The sequence below is a fragment of the Eulemur rufifrons genome, chromosome 3 (assembly GCF_041146395.1).
Source record: "Eulemur rufifrons isolate Redbay chromosome 3, OSU_ERuf_1, whole genome shotgun sequence".
In the NCBI taxonomy this organism is placed as follows: Eukaryota; Metazoa; Chordata; class Mammalia; order Primates; family Lemuridae; genus Eulemur; species Eulemur rufifrons.
This window is the reverse complement of record NC_090985.1, coordinates 40,305,165-40,325,368: the sequence shown is the minus strand read 5'-3', so window position 1 is coordinate 40,325,368 and position 20,204 is coordinate 40,305,165. Positions and strand designations below refer to the sequence as shown.

General features: G+C 43.0%; 1 protein-coding gene across 1 annotated transcript in view; it reads left to right on the top strand.

Moving 5' to 3' along the window:
- Positions 1 to 20,204, top strand: part of FER1L6 (fer-1 like family member 6) — a 124,384-nt gene that overhangs the window by 36,706 nt on the left and 67,474 nt on the right. Inside the window, exons 15-19 of the mRNA XM_069466013.1 lie at positions 2,341 to 2,431; positions 5,479 to 5,598; positions 7,151 to 7,303; positions 13,441 to 13,618; positions 17,972 to 18,096. Of these exons, the coding sequence (XP_069322114.1) occupies positions 2,341 to 2,431; positions 5,479 to 5,598; positions 7,151 to 7,303; positions 13,441 to 13,618; positions 17,972 to 18,096 (667 nt within the window). The remainder of the gene's footprint in view (positions 1 to 2,340; positions 2,432 to 5,478; positions 5,599 to 7,150; positions 7,304 to 13,440; positions 13,619 to 17,971; positions 18,097 to 20,204) is intronic.

Here is a 20,204-nt window from a genome sequence, read left to right as displayed (position 1 = left end):
TTTTCTGTTTTTCATTATAAAAGCTATATGTATCAGTGCTACTCCTGCTGTGAGCTAAGTGCCACCTGCAATTCTCTTTAAGTGGCTTTAAAACGCTTCAGAGTATCATATTTTTAGAAACTGAGTAAATTAATAGTTCAATAACTTTTCTATATCAGGGGATTATTTGGGGTGATAATCATGCTCCTTTTTCTTCAAGTTTACAACCAAATGAAAAAATATTTATGAGGGTCAGACAGAGATTGAAATGTTAGTTTTATATCTGGGAAACTTGGATTTAAGAACACATCTTGGACCTGAGGTCAGGTGGGCTTCCTGCTCCCCATGCCTGTTCATAGCCGAGCAGCTGGACTTGCAGAGCCCCCCCCCAGCAGGGACAGGTCACTGGCCACATGGAAGTAAGGAGGCTGCCCACAACCAGCAGGAAGATTGGGCTGAAAGACGGAGAATGAATAGAAACACGTGCTGTGGTTGCTTAATCCACGGTTGATGAGGAAACTAATTATTTTCCCCCTGTGGGGAAAAGAGAGCGATCAGAAGTGTCAGCCGCTTCTACCTGGACTGGTCCATTCCGCAGAGTGGAAGGGAATTCCTTGTGCCTCGACGAAAGGCAAGAATGGGGCAACAAGATTCCTTCCTCAAAATATAAGCTTTCTTATTCTTTTTAAAAACTCAGAGAAAATGTAACTTTACTAATATGCCCAGAGAGAATTTGGGTGAGGCTTCCAACTGCCGGCAGGCAGATCCTGGTATGGGATCTTTCTTTCCTCTCTCTGGAAGGTGTGGCATCTTAGATTTTCCTTTTCATTTCCTTTATAATTGATGTTTTCATCACAGAAGGACTGCATGCTCAACATAAAAAAAATAGAAATGTATCAAGTAGAAGCATTTGTCTCAATTCTCTCTCCAATCCTACTCTCCGGAGAGAAGACTTTTATTTATCCTGCTGGATTTTTCTGTGGATTTGCAAACACACACCCTCAATATATACACACTCATGAAAATACCATATTTCTTCACAAATGATATCTCACATTTTGCTAAGCAGGTTGCCTTTTCACTCAATAATATATCACAGGCATCTCTCTACAGGAGCATGGAGTAGACATCCTCAATATTCAATTACATGGATGTGTCATGTATATTTAACTAGTCCCTAGTGATATATTTAACTGGTCCCTTATTTTGCTACTATAAACAATGCTACAACAGACATTATTGTGTAAGCTTATTCTTGCCAAATTGTTCAGTTATTTTTGAAGGATAAGAATTCCAGTATAATTTTTTAGCCAAATTATGTATACATTTAAATTTTGATAGGTGCTGTCTAATAGCCTCAAAAACATTGTAACGAATTACACTCTGCTACAATAGTATAGAAAAATAACTATCTATCTCCCCACATTTTCACCAAACTTGAATATTACTCATTTCTTATAAGTGAAATGGTACTGATTTTAATTGGCATTTAAGTTATCACTAATGAGGACAATATCTTATTTCCTGAAGTTTTTTGGCTGTTTATATTTCTTCTTGAATTGTAGTAATAATCTTTACTGTTTTCCTATTGAACACATTTGTAACTTCATCTTCAAAAAATGTTACTATTCAGTCCTTTGTATGGTTTTCAAAATGTGGGGACATATCCCAGTATTGAGTCTAAAATATTTGTTTAACATTTTAGGAAACTTTTTGTGTGTTTTAAATTTGTAAAATGAAGGAAAACTGTATTATTGTTTTCTTTGTTAAGAATTTTAGAGATTGGCTTCATGCCTGTAATCCTAGCACACTCTGGGAGGCCAACGCAGGAGGATCACTTGAGGTCAGGAGTTCAAGACCAGCCAGAGCAAGAGCAAGACTTTGTCTCTACTAAAAGTAGAAAATAAAATTAGCTGGGCATGATGATGTATGCCTACAGTCCCAGCTACATAGGAGGCTGAGGCAGGAGGATCACTTGAGCTCAGAAATTTGATGTTTTAGTGAGCTACAATGATGCCACTGCACTCTACCCAGGGCAACAAAGCAAGACTCTGTCTTAAAAAAAAAAAAGAAAAAAGAATTTTAATAGTAATCACAATGGATATGTATTGAAAAAAAGGTAATGTGGAGAAACAAACATTTATTTCCCAGAACTAATGTTGGATATGGGCATCATTTCCAATTCTCATTTTATCTCTTAGAAAAGTTAGAACATCATTGCTTAATCCTAAATTAAAAATCTTGGTTCTGTGGCTTCATCAGCTTTCCATTGTATTGCAGAAAGTGTATTTGCAAATCTCTGGAATTATATAAATGGATTTTCACTAAGTAGGTTTCAAAATTGTTCTTCTTCTTTTATAGTGCCTTTATCTCTGAAGCAGAAAAGAAGCCCAAGATGTTGAACCAAACCACTTTAGATAAGAAACGACTTACACTCTGTTGGCAGGAGTTGGTATGTGGAAATCTATTTATACTTTGGACACAGTTAAAGCATGTGCTTTAAAAATAAACCTCATGCATGAGGCATAGGTCATAGACCAGATGAGGTTAAGGTTTAAAGGTCATACATTTGTGTGATGTAGGGACAAGAGTGAGAAGAGAATATATGTTGAGTTGGAAAGGAACTAGCATTTATTGAAGGTTTACAAAGGTGAGCTAGAAGCCCACAGGTCCTACTTCCTATTCTGATTGAGTTCCCCAGGGCTTATTTTCTTGATCCTTATATTTTGTGAAGATCATAAACTTGCTTGGTCATCTGCCCCACAAGCCAAGAAACCAAAATAAATAACTAATCTCCCTGTCCTTGGGTTCCTCCCGTTAAGTGTTGTGTTGAAAGCCGGAAGCACTTCTTGAGAGCAGGGCAGTATTGATACCCTCTGTGTCCTGGAGACCTGCACATGTTGGGTGCCTTGTAGATGCTCAGTCCTTGTTCCACGAATTCCGACTGGAAATGCCAGATCAAGTCAGACCCTGAATTATCTCACCTATAACTCCAGTTCCAGCAATGGCACCAAGGGACATTTTGTGTGATGCCTTGACAATTCTGCAAAGAAAATTACTCAGTGTTTGACTTCTCAGGGACATTTTAAAGATATGAGTGGGATTCGGAGGGATTAACAGATTTTCCTAAAGGTCACAGCTAGTTAGTTGTAGTCCAGAGGCTAAAATACAAGTCTCCTAAAGCCTCATTTATCCTTCTTTCCAAAATATTTCTTTTCTGTCCTTCAGAACATTTAGGGGAGGCCAGATTCCCGCCATCTGTAAGACCTTCCTCCTGTGCTGGTTCCCCCTCAGCACTGAAGTGCTGTCTCTTCAGCGTCCCTCCATGACATGTTCTCTGCAGAGTTCTCCATCTTTGCATCGTCTGCCAGTCCCTGGCCTAAACAAGCCTACAATTTCAATATCTTTGTATTGAAAGGTCTCCTTCCTCATCTCTAGACCTGTATTTCTGACCTCCTGGTGGACATCTCTATGCTTGGCTCACAGCACCTCAGACTCTATCTTACTGAACCCATCACCTTGTCTAAACTCGTTCCACATTCTGTGTTGGCACTGCCAGCTACACTTACTGCCCCAAACAGACAGTGCAGACTCTTTATCCCTCAACTTCAACAGTCAGGTCAACCCCAGGCCTGTCAGTTTTGCTCCTTAAAGACTCTAGAACTGACTTCTCTTCTTCCTCCCCAGAACCACTCCCTAAGCTGAGTTCCTTAGCATCTCTGTCCCAGACTATTGCAGCAGTCTTCCGCCACTCCATCTTTCATACCACAACCAGAATAGTCTTGCTAAAAAACAAGCCTGATCAGGTCACTATTGCTTAAAAAATATTTGGATACTCTCAATCATTCATAAGATAAAGTTCAAATTCTTTTTGTGTGATATGCAGGGCTGTTCAATGTCTGGCTCCAACCTAGCATCCCAATTTTCCCCCTCATTAGTCCCTTCCATATATCTATGTCCCAACAATTTTGAGTAACCCTTGATGGTTATACACCTTCATGTGTAATTGTTCCCTCTGTCTGATGAAGTCTATTCACATTTTAAGACTCAACTCAAAAGTCATATCCTCCGTGAAACCAGCTTTGCCCCTGCCTAGTACCACGATGCTTTGCACATTTTAATTATTTGCGTTTATTATTTTCACTTCACCAAACTGTAAAAGTCTCAGAGAAAGGAAGCATTATGTCCTCCCCCAGTTTCAGGCCATGGCTCCCAGCACAGTGCCTGGTAGACAGCAGATATTCAATTTTTCCAATCAACAATCAACAGAAGGCTTCCTATGTGCCAGACACTGTGCTGGAAACACAAAGCTGGAAGTACTTGGTGCTTGTCCTTGAGGAACTCGAGTGGTTCATTCATTCCATAGACACTTACTTAATACCTGCTATGTGCCAGGAACTCTGTTAGGCACTGAGAATACAAGGTGATGGCAAGACAGTGGAGGTCCCTGTCCCAGTGAAGTTTACATTTTAGTGGTGAAGACAGATGATAGACAGGTAAGCAACTAGTACATAAAAGCGATTACAGGTTCTGACTATGAAGGTAATTTCAAAAACCATGGTGATCAGGAAAACATGGGGGAATGTAATACAGTGAGCATGTAAGTTGAGAAGAAACCAACCCTGTGGAGTCCGGGAAGAACATTTGAGCAAGAGGAAGCACTAAGCATACCAGCCTTAGGATGGAGCAAACCCGGCATGTTCTAGGTGTAGGAGCTCTGAGGACCAGTGTGCCTGGGGCACCATGAGTGAGGAAGGAATGTCATAAAACGAAGCAGACAGTAGGCAGGACCAACTCACACAGAGCTTTAGAAGTCGCTGTAAAGAGTTTGTTTTTTTCCTAAGCATGTAAATGTGGACTGAACAAATGAATCAAAATAAACACTTTTGGATGTTCCAACCACTCATACTGAGCTCCCTGGCAGTGCTCCTCAAATGATGTCTTCTTGGTCTGGATGCATCCACCATATCTCTGGGAAGGGGTGGTGAGTGCAGTGACTGAGGACGGGGACCCTGGACTCAGATAGGGGTCAGTTCTGGCTCTGCCACTCACTAGCTGCATTGCTATCTCCTCAGCTATAAAATGGGAACAACAGCACCTACCTCGTAAAATTGTTACAAGGAATAATGAGGATTAATATGGTGGTTAGAACATGGCCTGGTACTGAGTAACAGCTCAATACATTTTAGCTGCTATTATTATAGCTGTTGTTGTTAGGTATCAGAACACCTGGATTTAGGTCCTGGCTAACCAGCTATGTGAACTTGACAAACCTCTGACCCTTCTGGGGCCTCAGCTTCTCGTCTGTCAAATGAAGGTGAGATGATACTCACTGCTCCACAGTCCTACGAAATTTCCAGCAAGTGGCAGACCCGGGAACAGCCCGCATGAGTGGCTCGGTGTGGAACTTACAAGGACCTTCGGGTCTCGTCAGCAACAGGACGGTGCTTGTTGCCCAGATTTCCAGAAAGATCTACACTGACTCTTGTCTTGTTTTAGGAGGCAATGTCCAAGGAGGCTAAGGGGATCCTTCAGCAGCAGAAGAAAAAGTTATCTCTTAATGAAATGATCCACGAAGCCCAGAACTTTGTGGAAAAAATCCGCTTTCTTGTTGATGAGGTAATCCACTCTAAAGGCAAACTTCATCTGGGAGATTAGCTGGAATGTCTTCTAGTGAGGCTTGGGTGTTTGGTAAGGATGAAAGATAGATCAGTGTTTTCTCCCTAGCCTTGCTGAGCTGAGCATGCACTATTAGTTTAGAGGTGAGAGAAGAGATTTTTAAATTAAGCCAAACATCTGCAGCTTTATTGATTTTTTACAAAGCCTGAGTATTCAGCAAAATAAAAAGCATAGCCCCTAATGGACTCAAGTGAAGTCAATGATAAGCACAGGAATTTTGATAGGTTTTAAAGTATAAGAGGATTTAAATTCACATCCAGTAAAGGTCAAAACAGCTTCTCATTTTAAAGTGAGTTGTAAACAGTGTCTTCTGGTGACTTCTAGAATGATCTGGGGAAAAAAGGCCCTCATATTTGCTCTGTCAGATACTGAAACTCCTTCTTGAAGGAGTAGAAACCTCTTAAATATAAATGTGTAGAAACCTCTTAAACAGAGATTTGTGTGGGAAGATTTCAGGGAGAGGTACAGATGTACCGCTTCTGTTGTACTTGAAAGTTGTAATTCTTGTCACAAATCAGTCACTCCCTGGAGGCATAATAAACAGTGAGACAGGCAGTGATTAGACGTGGGAATTTTGATAAGCATGCAGAAGGTTCAAACCAGGCAACGGGGCTTCAAGTCTGTGACTGACCAACCCTTGTCGAGGAAAATCTCTATCCTTGTGTCTCTGTTTCTGTATCAAGAGACAAAGGATGCCCCCTTTGGGTACCAATTATACCTGAGCATTAGAGAACAGAAAGACACAGCATCTGCTTCCAGCCCAGGAATGCCACAACCTAGTTTATAGTAATATACCTCCTTTTGTTTTGATAGGTATAGTGGTTCAGAAATGTGCATTTCAAACACTCATAACATAATGAGCCACTTGGCATGGAATTTTGTACTTCCTATTCTTGTTAGCTCAACTTTAAATTCCAATTTCCTGTGCAATTTAGTCAAGTTTCTCCTGAATAACCACCCAAAATGGGGCTAACATACTTGAAAATCATATGCCAGATATAAAGTTCCTTGTCGAATTACTTTCCCTTTCTTAAGAGCAAGTAGAAAGTCATTCAAAGACATTGATGGATTTTTGTTTTTGCTTTTTCATTGGAATATTGTGGAAATGTTACCTGGTTCTAAGGAGGTCTGGGGCTTGAAGATAGATCATTATTACAATTTTGGGGGAAAAAATCCATGGGAAGTTGTACAGATAGAGAAAAGTAGGCCACCAAAGATGCCCAGCCAAATCATGGGTCCAACTTGCATGTCCTCATAGCACAAGGAGCCGTTTGGCATGTGAGTTTATACATACTTTCAATTCATGGCCAAAGGCTCTCTTCTCAAGGAAGCTGCACTTAACTTGCTTGATTTCATAGATGTTTAAGTACCTACATGGTTTCAGTCATAGAATTTGTTTTGCAGGAGAGTGACTGTTTCAAGATAACAAAACTCTGAAAGTGCATTCATTTGGTACTAACCTATCAAATCCCCTTCCCCTCTGTTCCCATAGCCCCAGCACACCATTCCAGACGTCTTCATCTGGATGCTCAGCAACAATAAGAGAGTGGCATACGCCCGCATCCCCTCCAAAGACCTGCTCTACTCCCCCGTCATGGAGCAGATGGGCAAACACTGCGGCAAGATGAAAACTCACTTCCTCAAAGTAAGTCTGCGCCATTTTTTTTTTTTTTTTATTAAATGAAGGGAGATTTCTGTTTTTCCGGAGTGGCCCAGAATTTCTAGTGTATGTTCGTGTCTCGACTCTTGCCAGATGCCTTGAAAGGTATGAGGACATCCGAAGCATCTTGCCCCCTCTTGATTTGAATTGCACTTCAGGAGACCAGCTTGAGGCAGAATCTTTTCCAATGGTTACATCACTGTACACATAGAAGTTTCTTTTTCGCCTTGGGTGTACCTCAAGATTACTTTAATTTTTACATCTTTGATTACTAGTAAGAATTAACATTTTTCTATTTGTTTCTTCACTACCTTTTCTCTTGTGTAATTTGTCCTTGGCATCTTTTCACGAGTTCGCCTATATTTTAAAAATAGTTTCAAAGAAAATTACAAGAGGAATAGAACTGCTAGTTCAGGATTCCTGGCAACTTTAAATTGTAGAAATGTGAGTCTTTTCAACTTCGGGGTCCTGCCTCAGGAGTGTATTCTACTATTTGTAGCTCCAGATCTGAACCTTTCTTGGAGACCCTGAGTATTTTACCTTTACTACAAAGAAATTTTTTATCCCAGTAAGTAGAAATGAGTGAATATGTAGAAAAATGTGGTCCAGAGCCTTACCCCTTACCAGCGACTGGCAACAAGAATGTAGTTTGACAATTAAATTTTCCCAACTTGTAGCTGACTGTCGTGACAATTTCAGTTCTGGTTTTTTGCTATAATGTAATATTCTTCTACTGCCTCAGAGGGAGTGTGAGAAGGCTCAGAGGCATGCCATATGAGGGACAGGTAAAGAGATAGTGATGCTGAGCTGAGAAGAGATCTGACAGCATGAAAGAGATCTGTTAGTGTTTATAGGGCTACCGTGTGTGTGTGTGTGTGTGTGTGTGTGTGTGTGTGTGTTTGGTGAGGGGGTAGTATAGAGGTGAGAGGGAGAAAGAAAGAAAGAGATTGATTCCAGAGGATAAAATAAGGCTCCACAAAAACGGACATGACAGGGAAATAGTTCCCTAAATGGAAGTCCATAATGTGTTGTTCACCCTGTGCATTGTCAGCAGATACTGAGCAACTATTTGATACAACCATGGTAGTGGGTGTCCCCATTAGATAGCTTCTACGTGCCATCCAACTTCGAGGGGCTGCTGTAGATGTGACTGCTAAATGTTACAGACAGAAGGACCCACATTATTGAGCATGAGAGGCAGTATGGGATAATGGTTTAAAGCATGGGCTTTGAAATGAGGTGAATCTAGGTTGGAATTAGTATTAGTTTGTTAGGGCTGTTGTAGCAAAGTAGCATTAACTGATTGGAGTAAACAATAGAAATTTATTATCTCACAGCTTGAAAGGCTGGAAGTTCCAGATCAAGGTGTTGGCGGGGCCATGTTCTCTCTGAAGGTGTTAGGGAAGGAAGGACCTGTTCCGGGCCTCTCTCTTAGCTTCTGGCTAGTTCCTGGGCTTGTGCCAGCATAACACCAGTGTTCACATGGCATTCCTCCTGTGTGTCTGTCTCTTCACATGGCATTCTTCTTATGACACCAGTCATACTGGATTAAGGGCCCATCTAATCCAGTACAATGTCATTTTAACTTAACTAATTACCTCTGCATTGACCCTATTTCCAAATAAGGTCACATTCTGGGTATTAGGGATTAGAACTTCAACATATGACTCTTGGGGGACCACAATTCAACCCATAAGAGAATTCCAGGGCTAACTGTATGACCTTGAGCAAGTTACTTAACATTCCTCAACCTTCAAATAGATAAAGAATATTCATCCGATTTTTCACTCATTAAATGGAGATGGTTGTGAGGATTCAGTGAATAAATGCAAACAAAGAACACATAGTTGTGCCCCACCCAGAGTAATCACTCAGTAAATGCTAGCCCTCAAACAACTGGACATCCAGTTTCGCAGAGATCATTGACGTAGCCGTGTGTCCCCTTCATATCCAGTGAGCTGTTTGGGACTCTGCGTGCTATTTTCTGTCACGTCTGTAAAATTATTTTTAAAACCACTGCTGTAAAACTGCAACTGAAAAAAGAAATTTTTTTCACCCAAGTCATTCACTATAATCATCAAGGATTTTCTTTAACTTTCTCCATTCAAGGAATGCTAGGGAGGCAAGACACATTTGTCTTAAAAATAGCAAATCATTTCCGAAGGCCCTGTTCTAAAAATACTAAAAAAACTGGTATAACATTACTCGCTCCTAAATGTTTTGATGTACCCTGGCACTATTTAAAATTAGAACAAAGAACAGTTGTTAAATAAAGCCAGAGGATAAACTGAGAATGCAGAAGTTTTGCCCTGCGGCATTCAGCCTCTGTATGTTATCTTTATCAATGCATCTGTAAGCCTTGGTTTACCTCTTTATCTATATACTCTTTTCACCACTGGCATTGCTTTGGGCAACAGCTTTCTAAATCATGTTGAATTCGATTATACCAACCCGATGAAACATGTCGATAAGATGATTCAGCAAAACTATTTTCATTCCTGTTTTGATCGTCACCCCTGATTTTAAGTTGCTCCTACCCACCACCTCCCTTCATGCCCCTTTCTCCTCGCTGAATTGGTAAGTCTGAAAAAAACAAGGGCTGCACCAGGGAGACTTCTCTCACCTGCCGCTGACTCCGGTTTCTTAGCTGGGAAAGAGAAGGTAGGGAAAAAACATAGAATGGAAATCTCTAAACTCTTTAGGCCAGAGTTTTCTCAAAGTTTATTCTAGAAAGCAGCTGTCCTTTGAGTGGCTCTATAAATGCCCCATGTTCAAAGATATTTAGGAGATTACAGTTGTACCCTTGGAAACTCTTGGAGTTTCACAGGAACCATCAACCAGGAGAAGGTTGTAAGAAGTCCTGCAGCCGGGAAACATCTTTAAGTTTTTAAACCTCCTCCTTTTAAGCCAGCTGGGGTGCACCAGGATCCTGGTGGGTAGGAGGTGGGGGGCCTGGGGAAGGTTAATCCTTCAGATTTCTGTCTCATGCAACATTCATACACGGGTGATCATAGTTTTTTGATACGCTTTTTCGTTCTTCAATTATTTTTCTCTGGTGTGTTTTCTTTTTTCCTACCTTTGCTATTCTCAAAAGGAAAGGCCTTGCGATGGTTGGTCAGGCTTCTGGGGCACATGAGAGAGGAAGGAGAGTGGGGAAGGGGAAGGGGAAGGCAGGCAGGCACACACAAGGATGGAAGTGCACATGGAATTAAAAAGGGGATGCTGGTTCTGAGAGCACCTGGGGCATTGCCCAGTAACGCTGGGTGAACCCCACTTGGATGCTTAAGTGTGACACTCTGCATCATCTTGCCAGCAATTTCAGTTTGTTTATTTTTTAAGGAAATGTACAAGCTGCTCACCTTAGGAGTGCAACAGTAGTCCTTATGGAACACTTTCACAAGATGTTAGCTGAGTTTTGGGATCTAACCGTGAGTTCACGTGTACACATGCTGTTTAGTAGCAGTGGAGATGAATGATGTTGTTTGTTGTTTTGTTTTACTCTATGAAGCACAGAATGTTAGACCTACTTGGGGCAATGTAGTATAGTGAGTGAATTTGCTGTTCAAATACTGAAAACTGAGGTCTGTAGACCAGCAGGATCAACGTCAACAGGGAGAAATGCAGACTCTCAAACTCCATTCCAGACCGACTGAATTAGAGTTGACACTTTAACTGGACACCCAGGCAATCCAGACGCACACAGTGTACGAGGAACACGGGAGCTGGGTAGAACTGGGTTTGAGTCCTGGCTCTAACCCTGCCTTGCTCTGTGACCTTGGACAAACTGTCTTAACTTCTCTGAACCTCTGTCTTCTCACCTTTAAAATACACATTATTAAAGTATCTATTTTATGGAGTCATTGCCAAGATAAGTGATAACCTATAACTTGGTAATAGCATGCAGGTATTAGAGCATTCTGTGTGAAGGAAGAAAGATTAGACCAAGGCCTAGAACAATGTAAGTGTTCAACATGTATTAAATTCATTGTTATTGGAAATGTAAATAAAGAATAAAAACTCAGCAAATGTTTACCACCTGCTTCCTGGGTGTTGAGCACTCTTTCAGGCCTCGGGACATCCGTCACTGTGAAGCAACAGACAAAAATTCCTGCCTGTATGAATTGATGGCCCAGTGATGTCTACAAATGGCAGGGAGATTGCTTTTATTGCAAAAAATTAACCTTAGGCTTTCAATAAATATTTATTTTATTAAATAAGTATTAATACTTAATACATTTTGGCTACTATTACCAGAGAAGTGATGGATTGAGGATTATTTATCTTAATATAATTTTTAAAATTACAGGTTACAGAGTGGTTGCCTTTACCAACAAAATGACCTTATTTAGATTTTTTTGAGTTCAAAAAATGATGGCATCCTACTTCCTGGAGAATAAAATGTCAACACCTCCACATACTGAGCAAGATTCTTCGGCCTTGTCTATGTCATCCTCTGTCATACTCACTGGTTGTTATTTCTTCTTTTTTGAAAGCTCTTAGCACCGTTCTTGGCATGGAGTAAGCACTCACTAAATATATTAGCTCATGTTACTCAAATCTATGTTTACGCACTTTCCTCTTTCCTCTGTTTCTGGGATCTAACTCCAAAGTAGTAGTTAAAATCCAGCTGAATATTTGAATCTTAAAGAAAGGATAGAAATACCCGCTGCTACTTCTCTGCTCCCTCAGCATTTTCTGTCTTTGCATTTGAGTAAGTGAATGCAAACCGGCCTCCTGTGAGCTTTGGAGGGAGGGCCGGGACCGAGTCTTAGTCACTCAGCAGCCTCCTGCCCCCACTCCCTCAGCAAGGGCCCGGCCACACTTGCAGTAGTTGCTAAATCGAGTTGCTCCAAATCTGTTTATGGAACCCACAGAGCAAGCCTGAAAGGCAAACAGCCATGCTCAATTTTGGATTCCAAGGCTCTCCACAAGGGACTTGAAAATTGTCAGAGAGAGCAAGTTCTGGCCTTTTATATTAGGATTTGGTGATCCTCTATGGAAAGGAAGTGGCGTAGGAGAAAGAGGAAAGTAATGATAGGAAATTCTAAGAAACACTAAGAAGAGGCACTTAGAAGAGTCAACAAAATCTGGAGAAGTAGCAGTGTCTCAAAGTGCCATGGCTGCTGTTGGGATGATGGCTTTGCCAGCAATCCTGAATGCAGCCAGGGCTGGGCCCTGGGACTCCTTGGCTGAGGGCAGAGAGTGCTCTAATCCTGGTGACTGAGAAACAAAGGAGCCACACTGTCTGTGTTGAGTTGTGTCCTTCAAATCCTGAAAATACATGCCTCCACACACACATATGCACATACATATACATATGTATATGCACACACATGTGTATATACACATACATGTGTACATGCACATACTCCTTGTACACACTCATATCACACACACTAATGCAAATATAAGCACAGAAATTCAAGCATAAATATATACACACAAATCTGAGCACATTCAAAAGAGAGATAGTAGGGTAGTAAGGGAATCAGAAACCAACCACACTGCACGAGGAAGGGATGAAGGAATTATAGGTGTTTAGCCAGGAAGAAAAACACAGTAGGCCAGGTAGGTTCCTTCAAGCACGTGAAGGCCTGACTTACGGAAGACCCCTTGGGTTTCTTCTGAAGGAGGCAAAGAGAACTCTAGGCCTTTGGAAGTTTCAGGAAGGAGATTTCAGTTCAGTGTGATGAAAGGACAGTCTATGGGGGTCAGAGTCAAGAGTGTAGTTTTGGAATAGTCTCTTCTGGGCTTGAGTCTTGGCTCTGTCACAAGCTGAGTGATCTTAGGTAACTTATTTAATCTCTCTGAGCCAGATTTTCCTCCCCTAGGAAATGGTGGCAATAAACACATCTACCTATTAGGTTTAAATGATGCAGGGCTTGAAGAGCTTATCACAGTGCATGATTAAGCTTAGGTCCCACTAGACCTGGACCCTCCTCTGGAGTTAAGAATTGAGGCAACTGGGGCCATTGCTCTCATTTTGATTTAAGAAGAGCCCTTGAGAACTGCTCTCGGAACATACCTCCAAGTGTGTCTCCAGGAATGACCTCTTTTCTCAAGGAGTGAGGCCTGTAATTGTCTCCTACTAACAGGAATTCTTCCTTGTAACCTTTCCCCAGCTTCCCGGAAAACGGCCCGCTGGTTGGTCGGTGCAAGCAAAAGTCGACGTGTACCTGTGGCTGGGCTCCACCAGACACTCCAGTGCCGCTTTGGACAACTTGCCAGCAGGCTATGAAGCAGAAATGCCCTCCAAAGTGGCTGGTGCTAATCACCCCCCAGCCAACCTGCTCTACCAAGGTATGGTGCCCACAGGGCAAAGGGGCATTCGATGTCTCAGGTGGGCTTCTGAGAAGACAGGTGGGCAGCATGCATGAGTTGATTGCACTTTATTTTAAGATCAACTTATTTGCCTTCTATAATACAGTTTCCACGTGTTCTTCCTTATCTTCCAATGTTTCATCTAAAAAGAATAAAGTTAAGTCATTAAACGCATCTGGAATAAACATTTTCTTCTGTGAATGGAGAGGAAGCAATTTGAGTTTCTCTGCGGGCAGACTACGTAGGTTGAGTTTGCATTTTAAGCAGAAGATGTCTTTTAAAGAAACATCAGTAAATTCTTGTGCTGATATGACCAGTGGAATTAAGGCATATTTTGTTTTTCCATGGCATTGGGGTTTTGACACATAAACAGCAGGCATTCACATTTCTTGGTAGTGACCCAGTGCAGTCCCGTACTGGTGAGGTCATTCATGTTTCTTCTGCTTGGGTCTTGGCTTGGCTGCTTTTAGAAATTCAGCATGCTTTATGAAATTGTTTCTTCTATGTAGTTATTTTCTCGGAGTGCCATCATGTTTACATTTTGATACAGTTTTAGATTTTATTATAAATATTGATGTCTTACAATTGCATTTTGCTTTCTGTTTCCAAATTGTTTCAATTTGCACAATCCCTTGCTGCTGAACTCAGATAAAGCAGACTGCAGTTTTACCTTTGCTTCTACTGAAGTTGAGTCTGAGCTGAGCCAATGTTGGAAACACTGGAGAACTGTCTACACACTCAGGTTTCCTGTGTTGCACAAGGCTCCTCTGATGTTGGTTGACCTTGACTGCCAGTGGAATCTAAGTTGCTCAGTAGTCAGAAAAGACAAGGTTTTGGAGATTGCATTCAAAGGTTCAGCTCATGGTTTCTGTGCCCAATGTCAACGTGTAAGAACATTGTCTTTTTGGAAAATACATAATGCCTACCATATGCCAAGCATTATGCCCCATACTTTATCCATAAGATCTCATTTATTTTTCACATCAACCCTGGGAACTTTCTTCATTTTACATATGGAGAAAGTATGTATCAAAGATGCTTAGAAATTGCCCAAGATCACACAGCTAGTAAATGAGGGAGCAAACTGTCTCCAAACCCTGCTTTCTCTCTACTGCTTTCCACCCTACATTTTGAGAGTTTTTGTCTTTGGATGAAACCATCCACATCAAGCTATCTTCCCATTTCTATAAACACTATCTTTAAATACCCAAGGACCTGGACATGCTTGCTGTCCCAGCCAGTAACAATTTAGAGAAGAGAAGAGACTTTTTCCAATGCTCTCTGATCCTCAGCAGTGTGCTGTTTTCATAGAGTGACCTAATAAACTTTTTCTGCTGAGCATTGGCATTGATGGGTTTGGCTGCCTGCCATACCTACTGAAGAATTTTGTGCTCTAAAAAATGCCCATGCTGCAAATAATTAGTTTGCACCTATATATATGGAAGGCATGGTGGAAAAACTAGTGGAGGGTATAGAGATGAGTGAGAGGTGATTCTGGCCCTCGAGTGGGGGCAATCAGACACGCCTCTAGCAGCCACAAGTGGAAAGTGAGTTATAGCACAAGAGGTAGACTGACCAAGTGCAAGGAGGCTGACTAGGTTAGTCCCAGGAATGGAACTTATAAGACTCAAGGTTTCAGAAAAACAAAAGGCTACACTAAGTAAATGGTGCCCCCTGGAGTTGTGCAGTGTATTGCTTGTGTGGCTGCCATTGTGAGGTCTGCTAAAATTCCAGGGTTACTCATTTCAGGAGCAGCTGGTGGACATTCTCACAGGAGGAGCCGTTTCAAAGTTTGTGGCCAGCTGTGAAATTTGCCAAACTATGTAGCACACTAAGGAACACGTGGGCCATCTCTAGACACACTCCTGCCGGGAAATCCTTGTGCCATGTGCAGAACATTCCATCATTTAGCATTGTCATTTTAAAGGGCTCACTTGTCAGCAGGAGCCAGACTATCACGTTAGGGTTTATTGGTGTATGTAGAGGTGGGGATGGAGGGAGGACTAGAACTGAGTCCAAAGGAATTGCCCTTCTGGTTGCCCTGACTTGATCAGAGCTTGGAGAACCTTGCACTGTGAGTACTTGGACTTAATCAGGGAGTGTGCAGTGCTCAAGTTTACAAATCCTTTGCAGGATTTGAGTGGGCACTGATATGGCTGCTGCTTCTTTGGGCTCCATACTGGTCCCCACGAAGCCAGACAGTGGCATGGGATCGAGGGTGGAGGGACAGAAGCATGTGTGGGTCTCATGGCAACCTTTGGTGCCCCTCCCTTCCCTGTCCTTCCTTGCTCTGCTGGTCAGGGGTCAAGTCCTGCTGCAGTGTCCCTCCCCCCTCATTTCCATCCCCTCTGCAGGTGCATGAGATCTGGCCCCTAAGCTTCCTGCCTAGAGGGGGGAAGTGTTATCTCCTTATTGGTCTCCTCTCTGACATTTCTTCTGTCCATTGCTAGTGTGACTCATAGTTCTATGCTCCTGAAGCTCTGCACTGCTATCAGCTCCTGTGCACACACTTCCAAGAGCTTCCCATTGCCCGCTAAGCTAGGTGTCAATGCCTCATTCAGGCCTCCTAGGTCCTCAGCGATATGACCACAGCTGTTGGGGGCCCTGTACTCTAGCCAAACTAGACGACATCCTGGCCCCCACATGGTGTGTTGATTTTGACCTTGTCTTGACTCATTCTGCTTCAGCCACTTGGGACTTCCACCCCCTGCCTATCAAATGTCACCATCTTTTAGGGCTCTGCTCAAAAGACAGTGCCACCTCCTCTAGAGTCTGATCTTTTTATTTGAATGGCATTGGCGAATGTGAATTATTCCTTTGTGTGCACATATTTTTATTTTACATGAATAGTATTGTGTTACATATCTTGTGCTATTTTATCATTCCTCACCAAGCATAGATGCTGGAGATCCATCCATTCTGCTGTGCATTTCTCTAATCCCTTGCTCCTAGCTGCTATACTGAGCTCCCTGACATTTTCCCTGTTTACTCTCCCAGTGATGGGCGCACAGGTGCTTTGTGCCTCTCACCAGTGCAGGATACATTGTAACGAGCAATAGTAACAACACACCAGCATTTGACACCATTTCAAAGTCCTTCCCATGTGCCAGGTACCATTCTCAGCCCTTCAGTCCCCTACAGTGAGCCTATGTGGAACTATTATTCCTCCTATTTTACAAACAAGAAAATAAAGGCACAAGGAGGGTCAGTCACTGCATACCAGTCCCTGTGTGGACTTGTGAGATAAGCCTAGGCGTGGCATTGCGGGGGGGGGGGGGGGGGCCCACAGGGTATTTATACCCTTAATTTGACTAAGTAGAGTTATTCAAATTGTATTCAAATTATTCAAATTGGTTCCTGTGTACCAGTCCCCAAGCCAACACAAAAGCACAGATACACACTGAGCATGGTGCTTTTGGGAGAGCCAGGAGAGTGGGGGTGGGAAGGAAGTTAAAAGGAATAAGTGTATATGAAAACAAGAGGTGCCTTGCAGGGCCAAGGAATGTGATTAACTCCACTCGTACCTGAGTTTCCCCACTGACCCCTGACCTGCCCAGCCCGCAGCCCTCTCCCTGCCTCCCATCCTGGCGAGCAGGTGCGCTCGCTCCTGCCGACCCCCACGTCCTTTGCCAGTGTCCTCACAGGACACTGACCCCTAGCCTGCTGTCATTGATCTTTGGATGCTCATCTTCGGGAAAGAGAATGTCTTTGTTACCTGAGAATCCTTACAGACCAAGACCACGACTGCACACAGTGGGCACTCAAAATAGCACTGGCTGGCTGAATGAAAAATGGGTGAATAAATGACTCGAGACATATATTGTGTTTATTGAAGTAAAAACTGTAGAGCAGCCCCTTTCACACACATGCACACAGACACACACATACACACACACCAGCGTAAACAGAATTGTTAGGGAGTAAAATGTGATATTTTTAGAAAGAGAAGAGGATATTGAGATCAGACAGATAAAATCCAGGCTCTGGTGTGTGTTAGTTCTGCAAACTTTGGAAAGTATTTTAGCTTTTTTGTGGGCAATTTTCCTGATCCAGAAACTGGAGACCATCACCTGTACTTCACAGGGTTGTTGTAGGGATGAAGACGCACAACCCGGTGGAAGCGCTGAGGATGCCTGGCTCCAGAGTACCCCATAAACATCCCTCTTCCCTCTCTCCACAGCTTCCACTCCAGCCTCAGAGGAGGGGGCGCCGGGGGTCTCCTTTCGTGTGTCCACAGACACACACACGCACATCACACCCAGACACACGGCTCACACATGCTCTTCCCGAGAAGCCCACTAACGCCTGCCCCTTTTCCTGATCTGTCCACAGCCCGGCATATCTTTCAGCTGAGAGCTCACATGTACCAAGCCCGGGGCCTCATTGCAGCTGACAGCAATGGACTTTCAGACCCCTTTGCCAAAGTCACGTTCCTTTCCCACTGCCAGACCACAAAGGTAACCAGGGACCAGCCTGTTTCCTTCCCGCAGCCTGCAAGTGACCTGAAGCAGAGCCCAGGAGAGAAGAAACAGGGGCATGGTGCCAATACCTGCATCTCTGGGTGTGTAGGTGTTTCAGACTCCAAAGCAAATGTGTGCCAAGAAGGACTGGCCTAGGGAAGGTCTTTCATTCCACTCAATCCACTGTCCTAAGGCAAAGGGAAGCAAGTCCCTGTGGTGAAGGAAGGCGGGGAGGAAAAGAGGAACAGGGAAGAGAAGCGGAAACCGGCACACCCAGGGCACCTGCTGAAGTGCCAGGCACAAGGCCAAGTGCGGTGGGGAAGGAGCAAACAAGGCAACAGCACCGACAACCTCCATGAGCTTTATGATCCAATCATTATTAAGGAGTCTTGGTGGGGAGGAAAGTTTTCCAGTTTCGTGGTCTGGAAGCTCTAGACTTTGCACTTAGCAGCTGGGGAGCTTTGCACATTTGTAACTCGTCTGTGTTTCAAAATCCCCCTCCTCCACACAATACTACTCGTAATGGATGTTGTGAGTATTAAAGGCAATGGGTTGTCTTAGTCCTCTTAGTGTTGCTTATAACAGGATATCTGAAACTGGGTAATTTGTAAAGAAAAGGAATTATTTCTTACAGTTATGGAGGCTGGGAAGTCCAAGGTTGAGGGGCCACATCTGGTGAGGGCCTTCTTGCTGGTGAGGACTCTCTGCAGAGTCCCGAGGTGGTGCAGGACATCACTTGGTAAGGTTGGGCATGCTCAACTGTTAGTTCAGCTCTTCCTTTTTTAAAAAAAAAATTTAAGAAAGTCTTTATCAATAGTTTAGGCTTTTCTCTTTTTATAAAGCCACGAGTCCCACTTCCATGATAATCCATTAATCCTTGAATGGATTTATCCATTTATGAGGGCAGGGGCCTCATGACCCAATTACTGTTAAAGCCCCCACCTTGCAATACTGCCATACCAGGGATTAGATTTCAACATGAGTTTTGGAGGGGACAAATATTCAAACCACAGAGTGCAACTATGGCTGTTTCCTCTGTACTTTTTCCCTTTCCTCTACACTGAATGCTGAAATGTGCGAAGGGTTCCTAATCAGCAAGAGTTCAATAGGGTGCTCTCCCCAAGAGATCACATACTCTAAGGATTTGCTCTGTTCTCTGATTTGCTGTTTGTAGAGAGGGCAGCTCGGTAAAGACTTGCCTTCTCAGGGGGTTAAGACACCATGAGTGAAGACACGAAGCATGCTGAGGTTACTTTCTAACTCATCTTCTCTCCAGCTGCAGGTCTTTGGGCAAAGAGTAGAATTCACTAAACCTCAGGTTTATTATTTTAAAATAGGGCTGTCATGAAGAAGAAAAAAGGTGCATAAAATGATTGATAGATGCTGGCCATTATATCAGGTGATTTTGAGAGGGCTAACATTTTTCTCCAAGGCAAAGCCCATGACCTGGATGATCGATTAGACTGCATTTTGACTTATGACTTGCAAACTAAGAGCATGATGTGAACCAGCCTCCCATTCATTTAACCAGCACCTGTCGCGGGCTGGCTCTGGGACAGGTAGCTGCAAGGGACAAGGCTCTGCTCCTGCATAGCGTGCAACCCAGGCGCAGATGCAGTCCTCTAGACAGGTGCCGCTACACTGTGATAAACTCCGTACAGACTCCTACAAGATCTAAGTGGAGAGAGGTTTAGTTCTGCCTGGGAGGGGAGTTGGGAGAAACCTTAGAAGGAAAGTGACTTCATCCTCATTCAGTTACTGAGTATGAAAACAGAAAGACACCAGACTATCTTCTGTTTCCTATTAATATGTTTCGAGAGGTGGTATACAGCGCAGTGATTATGAGTACAGACTCTGCATTGCCTGAGTCTAAATCCAAGCTCTTCCATTTATCAGCAAACCCCTCTTTGTGTCTTGATTTCTTTGTCTGTGAAATAGGGATGATAACATTGTAGATTCCTCCCAGAGAACCAAACACCCAGGACAGTGCCTCGCTTAAAACGGCTTCTATGTAACTGCTTGTTATTGTTGTTATTGAGGCTTCCTACCAAAAGCAAGGGAATTCTCAAAGGATGGGCCTCTGGAACCTTCCTCCACGTGCCACG